This window comes from Syzygium oleosum, unplaced genomic scaffold, assembly GCF_021117445.2.
Source record: "Syzygium oleosum isolate NSW1041296 unplaced genomic scaffold, Sole_v2.1 Sole_v2.25, whole genome shotgun sequence".
Taxonomy (NCBI): Eukaryota; Viridiplantae; Streptophyta; class Magnoliopsida; order Myrtales; family Myrtaceae; genus Syzygium; species Syzygium oleosum.
In genome coordinates this window covers 3266081-3280156 of record NW_026607509.1, presented here as the reverse complement: position 1 = coordinate 3280156, position 14076 = coordinate 3266081, and the positions used below count along the sequence as shown (strand labels likewise).

The 14076-nt window shown below is 42.1% G+C and overlaps 2 protein-coding genes across 2 annotated transcripts; both read left to right on the top strand.

Annotated features, from left to right (window-relative positions):
- Positions 1 to 3153: 3153 nt before the first annotated feature.
- Positions 3154 to 6562, top strand: LOC115671638 (beta-fructofuranosidase, insoluble isoenzyme 1). Its single transcript, XM_030593263.2, has 7 exons — positions 3154 to 3535; positions 3821 to 4271; positions 4618 to 5020; positions 5217 to 5375; positions 5577 to 5821; positions 5908 to 5998; positions 6149 to 6562. Exons 2-7 carry the CDS (start codon positions 3826 to 3828, stop codon positions 6338 to 6340), a joined length of 1536 nt encoding a protein of 511 aa, XP_030449123.2. The 5' UTR covers positions 3154 to 3535; positions 3821 to 3825; the 3' UTR covers positions 6341 to 6562.
- A 5188-nt stretch (positions 6563 to 11750) lies between these two features.
- On the top strand, positions 11751 to 13386 carry LOC115671469 (1-aminocyclopropane-1-carboxylate oxidase homolog 4-like). The gene is made up of 2 exons (XM_030593039.2): positions 11751 to 12749; positions 12905 to 13386. The coding sequence occupies exons 1-2, from the start codon at positions 11898 to 11900 to the stop codon at positions 13169 to 13171; spliced, it is 1119 nt and encodes a 372-aa protein (XP_030448899.1). The 5' UTR covers positions 11751 to 11897; the 3' UTR covers positions 13172 to 13386.
- Positions 13387 to 14076: the final 690 nt, after the last annotated feature.

Sequence of the window (14076 nt, the reverse complement as noted above, 5' to 3'; positions counted from 1 at the left end):
GTTGCCGAAACAGGGGAAGGGGCCATTGCATGTGTATGTCGAGACAGCCGGGGTATCTTGATAGATGGGTTTGCTTGATCGGTAACAGTCTCGTCGGCGATTCAAGCGGAGGCCACTGCTGTACTTGAAGCCCTAAAACATTTTGAAGCAAAAAATGAACTGAAGATCGTGTTAGAGACAGATCGAACTGATCTGGTGGAGATGATGAGCGAGGGAGCAGATCAAGTGAGTTGGGAAGCTTATGCATTGATCACCGAAGCCCAGGCCCGCGCAAAGTTATTCAGCAATTTAAAGATGACCCATTGCCGAAGAGAAAGTAATCAAGTTGCGGATTGGATCGCCAAAGCCCACCGTAATAAATATTTACCGGTTAATTGGGTCGCTTATCCCCCTACTTGTCTTTTGGAATTGCTTTGTTCTTAATCATGTATATTGTCGCAAACTTTTACTTGAATTAGTATAAGATATAATGTTTGCTGACCAAAAAAAAAAAAGGAATCAAACCTATGCCCGTGTCACAAGACGGACGTTGCTTCTGTTAATAGATTTATTTTAACACGAAATAGACTAAAAAAAGAATTTGGAATCCTCTCTCAATTTGAGGAGAATGTAAGATTGACTAAATCCAAGGCCTTCCATGTCATGAAATGCTTAAATTGAGTCAATGGCTTAACAGAATCACAACCTTAAATAAATAAATAAATAAAAAGTGAGTAATAACATGGATGGTCCCTAAACTTTTCTTCAATATTGAATGTAGTCCCTAAATGTTTTCTTTATTTATTCTGATCCCTGAATTTTTAAAAAAACCCGCTCAATGTAGTCATTTCATGGATTTTCCTGTTCATTGGGCTAATACCACTCACGCAATATTTTCTCCTAATATAATGACGTGAACTGCTATGTCGAAGCCATATGGAAGCCACGTGGACTGCATGGTCATGGCAGTCAAGAGTATCAGGATTTTCAATGAAAGAAATATATTTAGTGGATTTTGAAAATTTAAGGATTAAATTGAACAGAAAAAGTCCGTTCAGGGATCATATCGAATGTTAAAAAATAATCGAGGGCCTACCCACGTCATCGCCTCTCGAAAATAAAAACAAAAATCTACCTAAATAAGTGCCAAGATATATCCAAAAGAAACTCCTTATTTTTCTAAACCTCCACCGGACACTTTCTTTCTCTTCTTATCTCTCCCTCCCTATAAATAAGCGAGCAATCCTCAACTTAAAAATCATCAACCTCATCCACAATAACTTCTCTCTCTCTCTCTCTCTCTCTTTCACGCTCTTCCCTTTGAGCCTCTTCTTTCGCCATGGACGTTTCGTGGTTTCTTCGAAGATCTTCTGCAGTGGTCTTTTATCTTCTTCTCGCGATCGTCGCTTTGGATTTCGGCGGCGAGAACCGCGCCGTCGAGGCCAGCCACCGGATTTATCCCGAGTATCAATCCCTCCCTGCCGTCTCGGTGAAGCACGCCCACCGGACTGGCTACCACTTTCAACCTCCTAAGCACTGGATCAACGGTACGACTTCGTATACTTATTTGTTGAGCTCTTCCCTCTGGAACAAGATATCACACATGTTCTTCTTTTTACGTTCTTCTCGCGTGTTTCATCTGTACGGTGTTATTCGTCGTTTTAGATGCTGATTGTTTAGGGTCAAGCGCTTTGACTCTCCTTGTCTTCAGCAAAACTTCGTCTCTAAAAGTCTTCCACAATACATCATCGTATAATGTAGGTCAGGTATGCATGGAACTACATTATATTCGGCGAAGTCATCCCTTGTAGAGATCCGATGTAGCGGTTTTCTGCATGGGTTCTTTTGCGTATTTCACAAGTTATTCTTCTTCAATTTTCCTTTTTTTTTTTTCTTTTCTATAAAAAGGGTGATTCATCTTCTGGGTATTGGGAGTAAGAGCCAATGGGAGGTGGGGATCGAAGCAATGAATGGATGGGCCAAAACATGGTGGTTGAGTTCAATATTCTTCAAAAATAAATAAATAAAAAGGCACCCTTATCTTAGAGCATGTAAAAATAGGGGAGGCGACTAAGATGTTCTTTATATTCCCATCTGATTTTTTGCCATACTTAGCCAAAAAAATCTAGTTTAATGGACATCAATTTGTAGATGGCGGCCCTAAGTGGCAGGCAACATCTAATGGAGAGGCGTCTTTGCCAGGATGATGACACAAACTCGCTTTTCAAATGTTTATTAGAGTAGAGCTGAGACCTAGGCGGCTGGGCCAACTCTTACCCATCCTGGTTTGCACTTTCGAATCAAGAATTATGGTAGGGACATGACCACATAGATCGTAATCGACCAAATTGAGCCGTGGAGCAAATGCCATAGTCTCTCTAGGGATGATGAATCATTGACAATTACATCATATTTCTAAATCGTGGTCCGTCCGTCTAAGCCATGAGGACCACGAATACGATTGGTCATTGGAGGAGGTCTAGATCCTCGATCGGTCTGCGGGGCCATCACACCATATGACTTTTGTTTCTTTCCTCTTGCCTTTTGTATTTACTATTTCACGATCATTCCAATCAATTTCATTGTCAGGGCCAAATTAAGATTGTTCTGCACGTGTCGTTTTGCGAGCAAAAGTCCTCGTTTTTGCACCTGGGCGACTCCTTCGTTGGCATTAGACTACTTGGACAGTCAAAGGGTTTTGATTATTGCTGAGTTCTGTAGCGAATGATCCCTTTGACAGTCCTATGATTTTCTGCCTTAAAGGGCTCTTCTCAATCGTTCTTCACTCTCTTCCTTTGTTGCTTCTTGGAGTCCTTGTGATGTAATGTCCCGCAAACTTTCGGAGAGCCCAAAAGATATGAGGATGGGAAAAAATATCGGAAAAAAATGCCATTATAGATATATTTCGTTAGCTTAAATCCACGAAATGCTGCATGGAAGAAGTGAAAGAAACAATGTAATATCTACGAAAAATTTACGAAACACTCTGCTGTTTTTCGCGCCTGACTTAGCGTTATCCTCCTCGCCTTAGCTTGTGGACATAAAATATCTGGAAATTGTCTAGGGGATTGTCATGAGATTCGTGTTTTTGTTCATCAGAAGTTTGATGGGACCGATACAGCCTCGGTCGGTCCCCCCCCCCCCCCCCCGACGAAAAGTTCAGGTCCACAAGTTTGGCCACAATGAGATGTTGGGGTCGATTTTCGAAGATAAGCTTTTGGCGCGACAAGGATGGAGAGTGCCGTGTGCATCTTTGTTGGGTCTCTGTTAGATCTTAGCACAAAAGTTGGTTAAAAAGGATGAATTTGGGAAGTAATTTTCGTAATGCTGCATGCCTGTTACTGTGAAAAAGGAGTCGTTAATGAAAACCCTATTTTCCCATTTTGTTTGCCTGATGCTACGATCTATGTTTTGAGGGTTTCGATTTGAATTTTTATTCATGCGATATCACCCACTTCAACTAAACCCGACTTACTTTTCTGTTTGTTTGTTCTCCTATCCTGCTGTGCGCTCCGAAATCTCCACCTCGAATGTAATGATCCGGCAGACCCAAATGGTAATTTCCTCACCCAACTTTTCTTGCATATTGCTTACTGTATACTAAGATTAGTCCATTATTTAATGTACAAATTGATGTGTCATATTCTTATAGGATATTGACGAGTTTTTATTCAATTGTTAGCTTGAATCTGTCATATTGTTGAGTACATCAAATTTATGAAGATCCCATTTTTCCTTTCTTCCTACTTTTATTCTATATTAAGTTTTGCAACCATTCTACATTACATTAATCATATTTTTTTTCCTTATGTGAGTGAAATCGAATGATTGAATTGAGCAGGACCCATGCGCTACAATGGATTGTACCATCTCTTCTACCAATACAACCCAAAAGGGGCGGTGTGGGGCAACATAGTGTGGGCCCACTCAGTGTCCAAGGACCTGATCAACTGGCAGGCCCTCCCTCCCGCCATCTACCCAACCAAGCCATTCGACATTAACGGGTGTTGGTCCGGGTCAGCCACCATCCTCCCGGGCAACCGCCCCGTCATCCTCTACACTGGAATCGACACCCAGCACCGTCAGGTCCAAAACTACGCCGTCCCCGCCAACGCCTCCGACCCATACCTCCGCGAGTGGACCAAGCCCAACGACAACCCCCTCGTAGTCCCCGGGCCCGGCATCAATGCCAGCGCCTTCCGTGACCCAACCACCGCGTGGTTCGAGGACGGGCACTGGAAGATCCTTGTCGGCAGTAGAAGGAAGCATCGGGGGATGGCATATTTGTACAGGTGTGGTGAATATTCATTGGTGTGACATATTTACACAATGCTGACATGTTGGTTTGGGTATATTGTGTTAATCGTATGCTCCCTTCGCATTCTAGTAGGACCGACTAAGCTGTCAACGAACCGGTTGATTGCAATGATCATATCTTATTTGTACATTTTATGTACACTAAGCATGCTTTTGTTTTTCATATTTTAGGTGAGAACTTATATTTGAAATATGACAAACTTCTCGGCATCATGCAATTTATTATTCAATAGTACAATTATAAAGGGCGTTATGACTAGGTTAGGCTTATCATTTAACAGCAACCCGATAATGACTCGAAAATGTGAATTACGTGTACAGGAGCAAGGATTTCGTCCACTGGATCAAGGCGAAGCACCCACTGCACTCGGCGCCGAAAACCGGCTTGTGGGAGTGCCCCGACTTCTTCCCGGTTTCGAAGAACAGTGCCAACGGGCTGGACACGTCGGTGCTCGGCCAGGGCGTGAAACACGTGTTAAAGGTCAGCCTCGATTTGACGCGGTACGAGTATTACACGGTCGGGACTTACCACCCCAACGAGGATAGGTACGTGCCTGATAACACCTCGGCCGATGGTTGGAGCGGGCTGAGGTACGATTACGGTAACTTCTACGCTTCCAAGACATTCTTCGACCCGGTCAAGAACCGGAGGCTTATGTGGGGTTGGGCCAATGAGTCCGATGCTGTCCAATCTGATGTCCAAAAGGGATGGGCTGGGATTCAGGTGATTCAAGAGATATACTCTAATCTTCTTTTGGGGGCAATCTATTCATTCTCTCAAGAACTGTTTAGTTAAAACAACACAAAACCTAAATTGGTTTATATGCTTCGAGATTGATAATCATTTTTCTTATGACTATCACACGCCACTTTATTAATTGATCCCACTTCGACTTTCTGAATGGAATTGCTTTGTGCAGGCGATTCCAAGGAAAATATGGCTCGACAGCAATGGGAAGCAACTGTTGCAATGGCCTATTGAAGAGCTAGAGACTCTAAGGGGACAAAATGTTCACATGAGCGGTGTCAAGCTCAACAATGGTGAACATGTCGAGATTAAGGGAATCACAGCCGCTCAGGTCCACATAATTGCTTTATAATCTTTAGTCCAGTGTGCCAAAAATTTGATTGATGATCCTTACCTGACGGCGTCTTAGCATTTGTTTCCTATGTTGATGGGTTTACTTAGGACAAATTAGGATTTTGCAGATTTTTACATAATAACACGTGCTTCAGTGAAGAAAACTCCTAGTTTATATTGTCATTGTGAATGTTCACAGGCTGATGTGGACGTGGTGTTCTCGTTCTCAAGCCTGGACGGGGCTGAGCAATTTGATTCGAGCTGGGTGAATGCACAAGACCTCTGCGGCCTAAAGGGCTCGGGAGTTGTGGGCAACGTTGGGCCTTTCGGGCTCTTGACGCTGGCCTCCGAGCACTTGGAAGAGTTCACGCCTGTCTTCTTCAGGATCTTCAAGGCCAATGATCAAAACAAGCACAAGGTCCTCATGTGCTCTGATGCAAGGAGGTTTGTCATCTTGTTCATAATAAGCTTCTTGATGGACCAATATTGTGATTACATCTTTAATTTTTTTGGTTTTTGGATAAATGCAGCTCGTCTCTAAAATCAGATATCTATAAACCATCTTTTGCTGGTTTCGTGGACGTGGATCTGAGTGATGGGAAGATTTCTCTGAGGAGTCTGGTAAGTGATATGATCCATCCATAATCCTTAACTCATTTCTCGTTCCAGTCGGAGGGTTGATTGTGATTTCGCCAAAACTGGGCGGAATTCAGTGAATGTGCATCCATTCAATTTGTATACGAAATTGTAATGTGAGATATGAATGTCCAGATCGATCATTCCGTGGTGGAGAGCTTCGGGGCCGGAGGCAAGACGTGCATCACATCCAGGGTGTACCCGACGCTCGCGTTGTCCGACAATGCCCGTCTCTTTGCCTTCAACAACGGGACTCAGACAATCACGATCGAGACGCTCGACGCCTGGAGCATGAACCGGCCCGTGATGAACCAAGCTCTTGAGTAGAGTAAAACCGTCAGTATGTCTCGGACTCTAGGCAAACATTAGGGAGAGGAGTGTGGCTTTGTTTGATGCCGGTGTAAATAGTGAGTGCTTGGATTAGTAAATAATCGCCCTTTGAGCGAGAGGCGATGGCTGCCTAGATCTTCTTTGTAGACAGCTGATAAGTAATTTGCTTGCATTAATTAGAGACTTCGAATGGTCATCTAAATAAAGTAATATTTTTAATTATCCACTCGTATTTGAATTACTTACTAATGTTTGTTTGATATTCTTAATTCGCCAATTTTATTTTAATTTCTTATCTTTCAAATTTACCGACTATTACAAGAACGTACCAACTTTACATTTGTGTGTATCTTTCCAACTTTTCTCCAATAAAATACTTTCTTATTTTAGGTTACCAACCCTAATTTGAGTAGCTTACTAATTTCTATTTGTTTTTTTTTCAAAATTTTCCTACTTTTTTTTATTTAGTTGCTACTTTTATCTGCCTTACCAACCTTTTTCAACATTAAGTTACTAATTAATTTTGCATTACTAACCCCTTTCGAAGTTAATTAGCAACCATCATTCGGTTTTTTTTCCAAACTTCTCTTATCTCTGTTAAAAAAATCTTCCTTTTATATTTACCAATTTTTATTATAATTTTTTGCCAACATCTTAAATTTACCAAATATCATATAGATTTACCACTTATTTTCTACTAAGTAACCCAAAAGAAAAGGTGATAAATTAAAAAAAAACATATAAACCTTGGTAACTGACTCATATGAGGATTGATAACCCAAAATTAGTTGATGAATTAATTGAAGAAAAATTGATAAATCGCGTAAATTAAAGTTAGTAAATTCACATAAAAGTTGGTAAATTTAGGGCATAATTGAGAAATGTATGCACAAGTTGATAAATGATAAGGAAATTTGGTAGTAAGCAAAATAAAACTTGAAAATTAACTCGAATTAGAGTTAGTAAACTAAGGGTTTGACTAGATAGGTTTATACTTTTTGCTTTTGCTTGATTAAAATTTTGCAACGGAGATACTTTTACTTATTCTTACACCATAACACCTAAAAAATTCAATGTATACAAGTTTTGAGACTTCAATCACATATATTTTTCATAATTTATTAAATTCGGTTTATATTTTAAAATTTCATGGAGAAAACAAAAAATTGTATTTTGCTTTTGTTGAAACATAAACAAATATGCTCTAAAACGAGGCGGTAAAAAGAACAATCGGTAAGTCACTTTAATTAAGATTGGTAAATTCTAAAAGTTGGAAAAATAAACGTGTTGCTAAGAAATGTAGATAAAAATTTGTAAACAATAGTAAAATGTTGGAAAATTAAAAAAAGTCAAATAAGTGCACCTAAGTTACGCAAACGAGAGTCATTAACCCATTACTAGATGGTAATTTAACGGGAAAAAAGTTGGTGAGTGACACTATTTTAGGTTGGTGATCTCTATAAAAAAAGTTAGTAAATAAGAGTTACTAAGGCAAATTAACGTTGGAACTCAATGAAAGAACAATCAAACTTTAGTAAGTTCTGGCCCTTTTCTTTAAGCAGCAATTTTTTTTAACACAAATCAATACGTATTGAATTACCAGCAAGTGAAAAGATTTACAGTTAGCAGGTTGTAATCCGAAAACTGGTTTATAATTTGATTAGTATTCTATTGTTCCGCAGGAAAATCTAATCCTGACCCTCTTTTTTTTTTCTCTCTCTCCCTATGCTTCCTACGGAAAAAGTACCAAAAAATTTTTAAATCTATTGCATTGGTATCAATTTAGTGCTAAACATTTTAATTGAACCAATTTAGTCATAAACTTTTGGCCTTTGTGCAAATTGAGTCCGTCCAGTCAATTTTGGCCGGAAATTATTGACGTAGGTGTCAAGACAGACGATGCTGACGTGGACTTTTTAAAATAATTTTTTAATAATATAGTTTTTATTTTCTTTTTTATTATTTTATTGATTTTTGTTTTTTTCTTTCTTTTTTTCCTTTCATTTTGGTGACCCTCGCCGGCCACTAGGTGAGGGCCAACAAGCCCTTGCCGCCGTCGGCGAGGGTCGCGGTCCACAACCGAGGTTTGTGGCCTTGCCCAAATCCCCCACACCAGCGGCTGGCGAGGGCTAGCAAGCCCTCGCCCAATGGTCGATGAGAGTTAAAAAGAAAAAAAATTAATAAATTCAAATTTTTCAAAAAAATTATTAAAAATTGTCCACGTTAACACCAATCGTGTCACGTAAGACAACTGACTTCCACGTCAACGATTTCTAGCCAAAATTGGTCGAATTGACTCAATTGGTATAAATACAAAAGGTTGAGGACTAAATTGACCAGATTAAAAGGTTTAAAACTCAACCGGTACCAATACAATAGTTTTAGAACTTTTTTTTGTACTTTCCATGCTCCCTACCCCCACCACCAACAATCACATCGATCACTAGCGCCAACATTATCCGTAGTGACATTGCTAATGCCATTGCGGCGTCATTGTCTCTCAACTCTGTCCCACGAGTGTCTCTCCTCAGATACACAACAGCGACAAAGCTCCCTGACGGAGCTCACTCTTGGTGCCATGGACAAGCTCATCGATGGTGACGAGCTTTTGGTGGACACATCTCCTTCAGATTTCGGCGTTGCGATCAAGATCTCGATGAGATATCAAACGCATTGAACATATACCAATAAGGTCATGCTTCGATCAAGAGCTGGCGGCCGAGGGAGGGAGGGACGGAGAGAGAGATGGAAGGATTTCATGGGCGTTTATTGGGTGCGTTTGGCTCAACATTCCCAAGGGGCTTTCGGCCTCGAAAGCCCCTTGGGGAAATACTGAGGCGTTTGACAAGCATTTACAATTAGCTTTCGGCCGAAAGTCAGAATTGTGAATGCTGAAAGCCCAAGGCTAGTCCGGACCAGCTTTGAGCTTTCATATTTTTTTCTTCCCAAACTACCCTCACTAATTCTTCAATATTCCAATTTTGCCCCTCATGATTGTTCATCTTCTTTGGGCTGAGGGCAACCGGCGAGGTTGCTCGACTCCGGCGGGCTGCGAGACCCCAGGCGACGGCCGCCTTGGTCAAACGATGGGCTACAATTGTCGGAGAGCCAAATCTAGCGCCGGCAGTTGTCGCCCAAGGTCAAGCCGCCCAAGTTCGGGCTGCCGAAGGTCGGGTGACCCCTCGGACGATGGTCACGTGACCCCAAGCAGCCATCGTCTAGGTCGCGCGACCTTAGGCGTCCGTCACCTGGGTCTCATGACCCAAGCAGTCGCCACCGGGGTTGCGCGACCTAGGCGACGGCCGTCTGAGGTCGCACGACCCCCGGTGGCCCGATGTTGGGGGCCCAACCTTGGGCGACAGCCGCTGGCGCCAGATCTGGCTCGCCGGCAGCTATAGCCCATCGCCGGCTCTGGTGAAGGGTAACCTTTTTTTTTTTATAAAAAAAATCCAAAGCCCTTTGCAAAATAAGATTTGCCAAACATTACTTTGACCAAAGTAACTTCACAAAAGATTTTTTACCAAACGCTATTTGCATTTTCCCGAAGGGGGTTTGAGTTAAAGGTATTTGTATTCCCCGAAAGTCCCTTGAGAATGCTGAACTAAATGCACCCAATGAGTAGTATTTGGTTAATTAACATATTGTCATGGTTCGATGATCTTCGTTGAATAATCATAGTTGTGGAGTACACTACGAGGGACTCGTCCCCTCTTCATGTATACATTGTGTACTTCAAATTGAGCATAATATATGTGCTTGAACATGATTTTCCGTTAATCGTTCATCTTACATAACTAGTCGGATCAATATTTGTCGAGAACATGATGCTCTCGATGAGAGGTCCGTCTTGGGACAAGCCAAGCAATGCTGATGGCCCGCTTCAGGCCTCGGGTGTGAATAACAAAGCACGTCCCGGATGGCTCATTAACTCAGGGTATAAATAACAAAGCACGCACGATTAAAAAACAAACAAATTAGTTGTTGCGGATACATAATTTTTTATGACAATGGTACTTATCTTAGGTAAGTAAATCCCAGATTCATGCGATATCTTACAAATCCATAGATTAGGTAAGATGCTTGGTGCACATTTGAATTATTTGCACTTTTTTTTTTTGTCTAAAGAAAGATTCCATTCATATACATTGAAGGCTTTCAAGCCTATCAAGTCCCAAATAATTGTAGAACAAAACAAATGCCAAAATGCGAATAACAAATCATAGTCTGCATCAATAAGCACACTCATACCTCATGAACAGATCTATATCTAAATATAGTTCGAGAGAGTAAAATTCTTAGATATAAATATAAATCTAAATTGGGAGAGATAATCAGCTTAATCTCGAAGAAATTGTGGAGTCATATCATGAACATTTCTCTCGGTGGCTGTTGACTATACGAAAGGCCGAACTGATCTTCACGTTCACCCAAAAAAAGTTACAGAAATTTATTCACATACACAAACTCCCAAACCAGATCAGGAGACAAAAGAAAAAGCAATCAAAAAAAGAGGAAAGGAAAATCAAAGACTAAGCAGGCTCTCAACTTTAGAAACAGTAACTGAGAACCTACGGGAGAGCTTTAAAAGAGATAAGAGTTTATGGGATATGAACGGGTTTAACTACAGAAGTAGAAAAGAACGAAACCGATCGATTGATAATTAATTATTTGCGCTTTAAGCGGTGGTGGGTTTGAAGGATGTTCTCAAAGGGGATTTGATAATAGAAAGCTTCTGGGGGTAGGTGAGTCAGCGGTGGCTTTCTCCCCTCCATAGCCCCACTGGCACAGTCTATTTCCGAGCCGCCGCCGAGTGCTGGTCGGTAAGCTCCATCATTGTTCTCGATTTGCCACAAAGTCTTGTCTGCAACCCCATGAACTCACACTTCAACTATTACATTTTATAGGTCGTGTGAGACATGCATTATTTAATGATAGAAACGAAATAGGTTCCCCTATTTTGAGTCCATACGAAAATTTTGCCTCGACCCCTTGCGAGAGATCCAAACTTTCTAACATGAAGTCCTTCTATTGCGATGATCATTTTACATTGATCTCATAGTAATTATCTTTTGGGGGCAGTTCTTACGTTCTTTTGGAGCATTTGAGCCCGCTTGACCATTTTATGAAAGTGTTTGACGTAATCTAATGCTCGTGATCAAATAAGAGATCAAGTACTTTAGACGCGTGCCAGAAATTATATTCACAAGTGAATGTTTTCAATCAAATAATGGTATAGACGCGGAAATTAGGTTAGCTATCTATGAATTATATTCAAAATTAGCATGTGTCACAGGATAAGATCGCCTTGGTGACAGGTCTTGTCATTTGTACGTATCTTCTCTTTAAAAGCTTAAGGCGTACTTTAAATTTTGGTAAGAAAAGAGAAAAAAGTTGCTTTTACTTTTCTTGTTCTCAATTTGACCATCCGCGCATCACGATATAAAGTCCTTCCACGCTTATGTCTTTTCCGGAGTAAGCAAGTCGATACTCTGATATCGCCAATATTAGAATTACAAGCACATTTCGTCAAGCCGATCATAAAAGTTCGACGTCAATGACGGCCGCCAACACTGACACCGCTGCCCCGAGCGACGACCGAATGAAGGCGGTGAAGGAGTTCGACGAGTCCAAATCGGGCGTCAAGGGCCTCTCCGACTCGGGCATCACCTCCATACCCGAATTCTTCGTCCACCCTCCAGAGACTCTCTCAAAGCTCAAGCCATCCTCAAACGCTGCCACCCTCTCAATCCCCGTCATCGACCTGTCCGACCTAAACTCCACCGACCGTCGCCCCGCGATCGTCACCCAGATCAAGGACGCGGCCCGAACCTGGGGCTTCTTCCAGCTCATCAACCACGGCGTACCCGTCTCAGCGATCAACGAAACCCTTGAGGCCATCAAGGCCTTCCATGAGCAGTCGCAGGAGGAGAAGTCCAAGTACTACAGGCGCGAGGAGGGGCGCGGAGTCATGTACTCGAGCAACAACGACCTGTACCGGTCGAAGGCGGCGACGTGGCACGACGCGCTGCAGGTGTGGATGGGACCGGATCCACCGGAGGCGGAGGAGATACCGGAGGTATGCCGGGGGGAGGTGGTGACATGGGACCGCCACGCAACGGAGGTGGCGGAGAATGTGATGGAACTTCTGGGCGAGGGCTTAGGGCTGGAGGGAGGGAGGTTCAAGGAGCTGACGTTCTCGGAGAAGAGGCTTCTCGTTGGGTTATGTTACCCGCCGTGCCCGGAGCCAGATCGGACTGTGGGCCTGACGCCGCATAGCGACTCATCGTTCTTGACGGTGCTGATGCAGAACCAGGTGAAAGGTTTGAGGGTGAAGCACGACGGCGAGTGGGTGGAGGTGAGCCCTGTGCGTGGAGGGCTGATCGTCAACGTTGGTGATTTCCTCCAGGTGCACTTCTCTTTTGGTTTTTGCTCTTCCTTTTCTGATATCTCTAGTTTGGTGAGTTAAATGGTCACATCTTTGGTACAAAACTAATCAGTGGACTTGACTACCATTAACCTTGCCTACTGAAACCAGTGCGTTTTGCTTTGTTCACTTGACAGATTGTGTCGAATGGGGAGTACCAAAGCGTAGAGCACTGCGTGGCAGCGAACTCGGCCGAAGAGCCAAGAATCTCAATCGTCATGTTCTTCAACCTGGCGAAGTGGCGGAGCAGATCGAGCAATTACTATGGACCCTTGCCCGAGTTGCTGAGTCCTGAGAGACCCGCCATTTACAGGGACTTCACCGAGCAGGAGTTCCTCCACAACCTCTTCAGCAAGGGCTTCGACAGCAAGTCCATGATCGAGAAGATCAAGATCCCAAATTGAATGCGCTTGGGTCCGCACAGATAATAAAACTCCATTCTCGTGTCTCTCTGGTTCATTATGTGCACTCTTCTTTGGAAAAGAGAAGAGTGAGTCTTCTCTGACGGAGGTGTGCGCCGGCATGGGATATGGACAAGAGAAGATGCATCACGATGTTTCTCAACCTTTTGTTCTTTTTTACTGGATTTTGCTGCTAATTTAGCACTGCTATTTCAGTCTCTCTTGATCGACCTTTGCTTTTTGGTTTTGCTTAATTTAAATTTCCCAACTCTTCCAAATCTAAAATTTCTGAAATTTTTAGGACGACACTCGTATTGACACTTAATTCTACATACGTTTTTTCCATAATTTTCCAAAATTTGGATAATAATTTAGTTCCAAACAAATAGATGCGTAATGATCGAGATATTCAAAAGTTTAGATACACGCGTCTCACCACGCAAGAAGATGCTTTTTAGCGAGTCGTCGAATGGAGGCATTACCCTCTCTTATCTGATAACTCCCCAGTTGATATCTCTAGATATGAGAACTTACATAAGAAGCTCGAATTGCCTTGAGCTATGCAAACCTATCGTTGGAAGGTTTTATGGTACCATTAATCGTGTTAACCTATTCAACAAAAATGATCTAATCAAAGCATCGAGCACATATGACGAGAGAAAATCGAAATTACGATAATATACTTATTTGATTAGTTAATATGTACCACGAGATGGCGACTCTTTAATAAAATCTCCAGCGATAAGCTATCTAATTATTGCATGAAAAGATTACAATATTAAGCATAAGATGGCAGAGACATAATAGATTAATGTGTCTCCTCCGTCAAGAGTATCATAGCATCCCGACAACAAATGCTTACAGAAATTCAAATCGGTTCATGAGCTACTAGAGAAAACGACGAGATA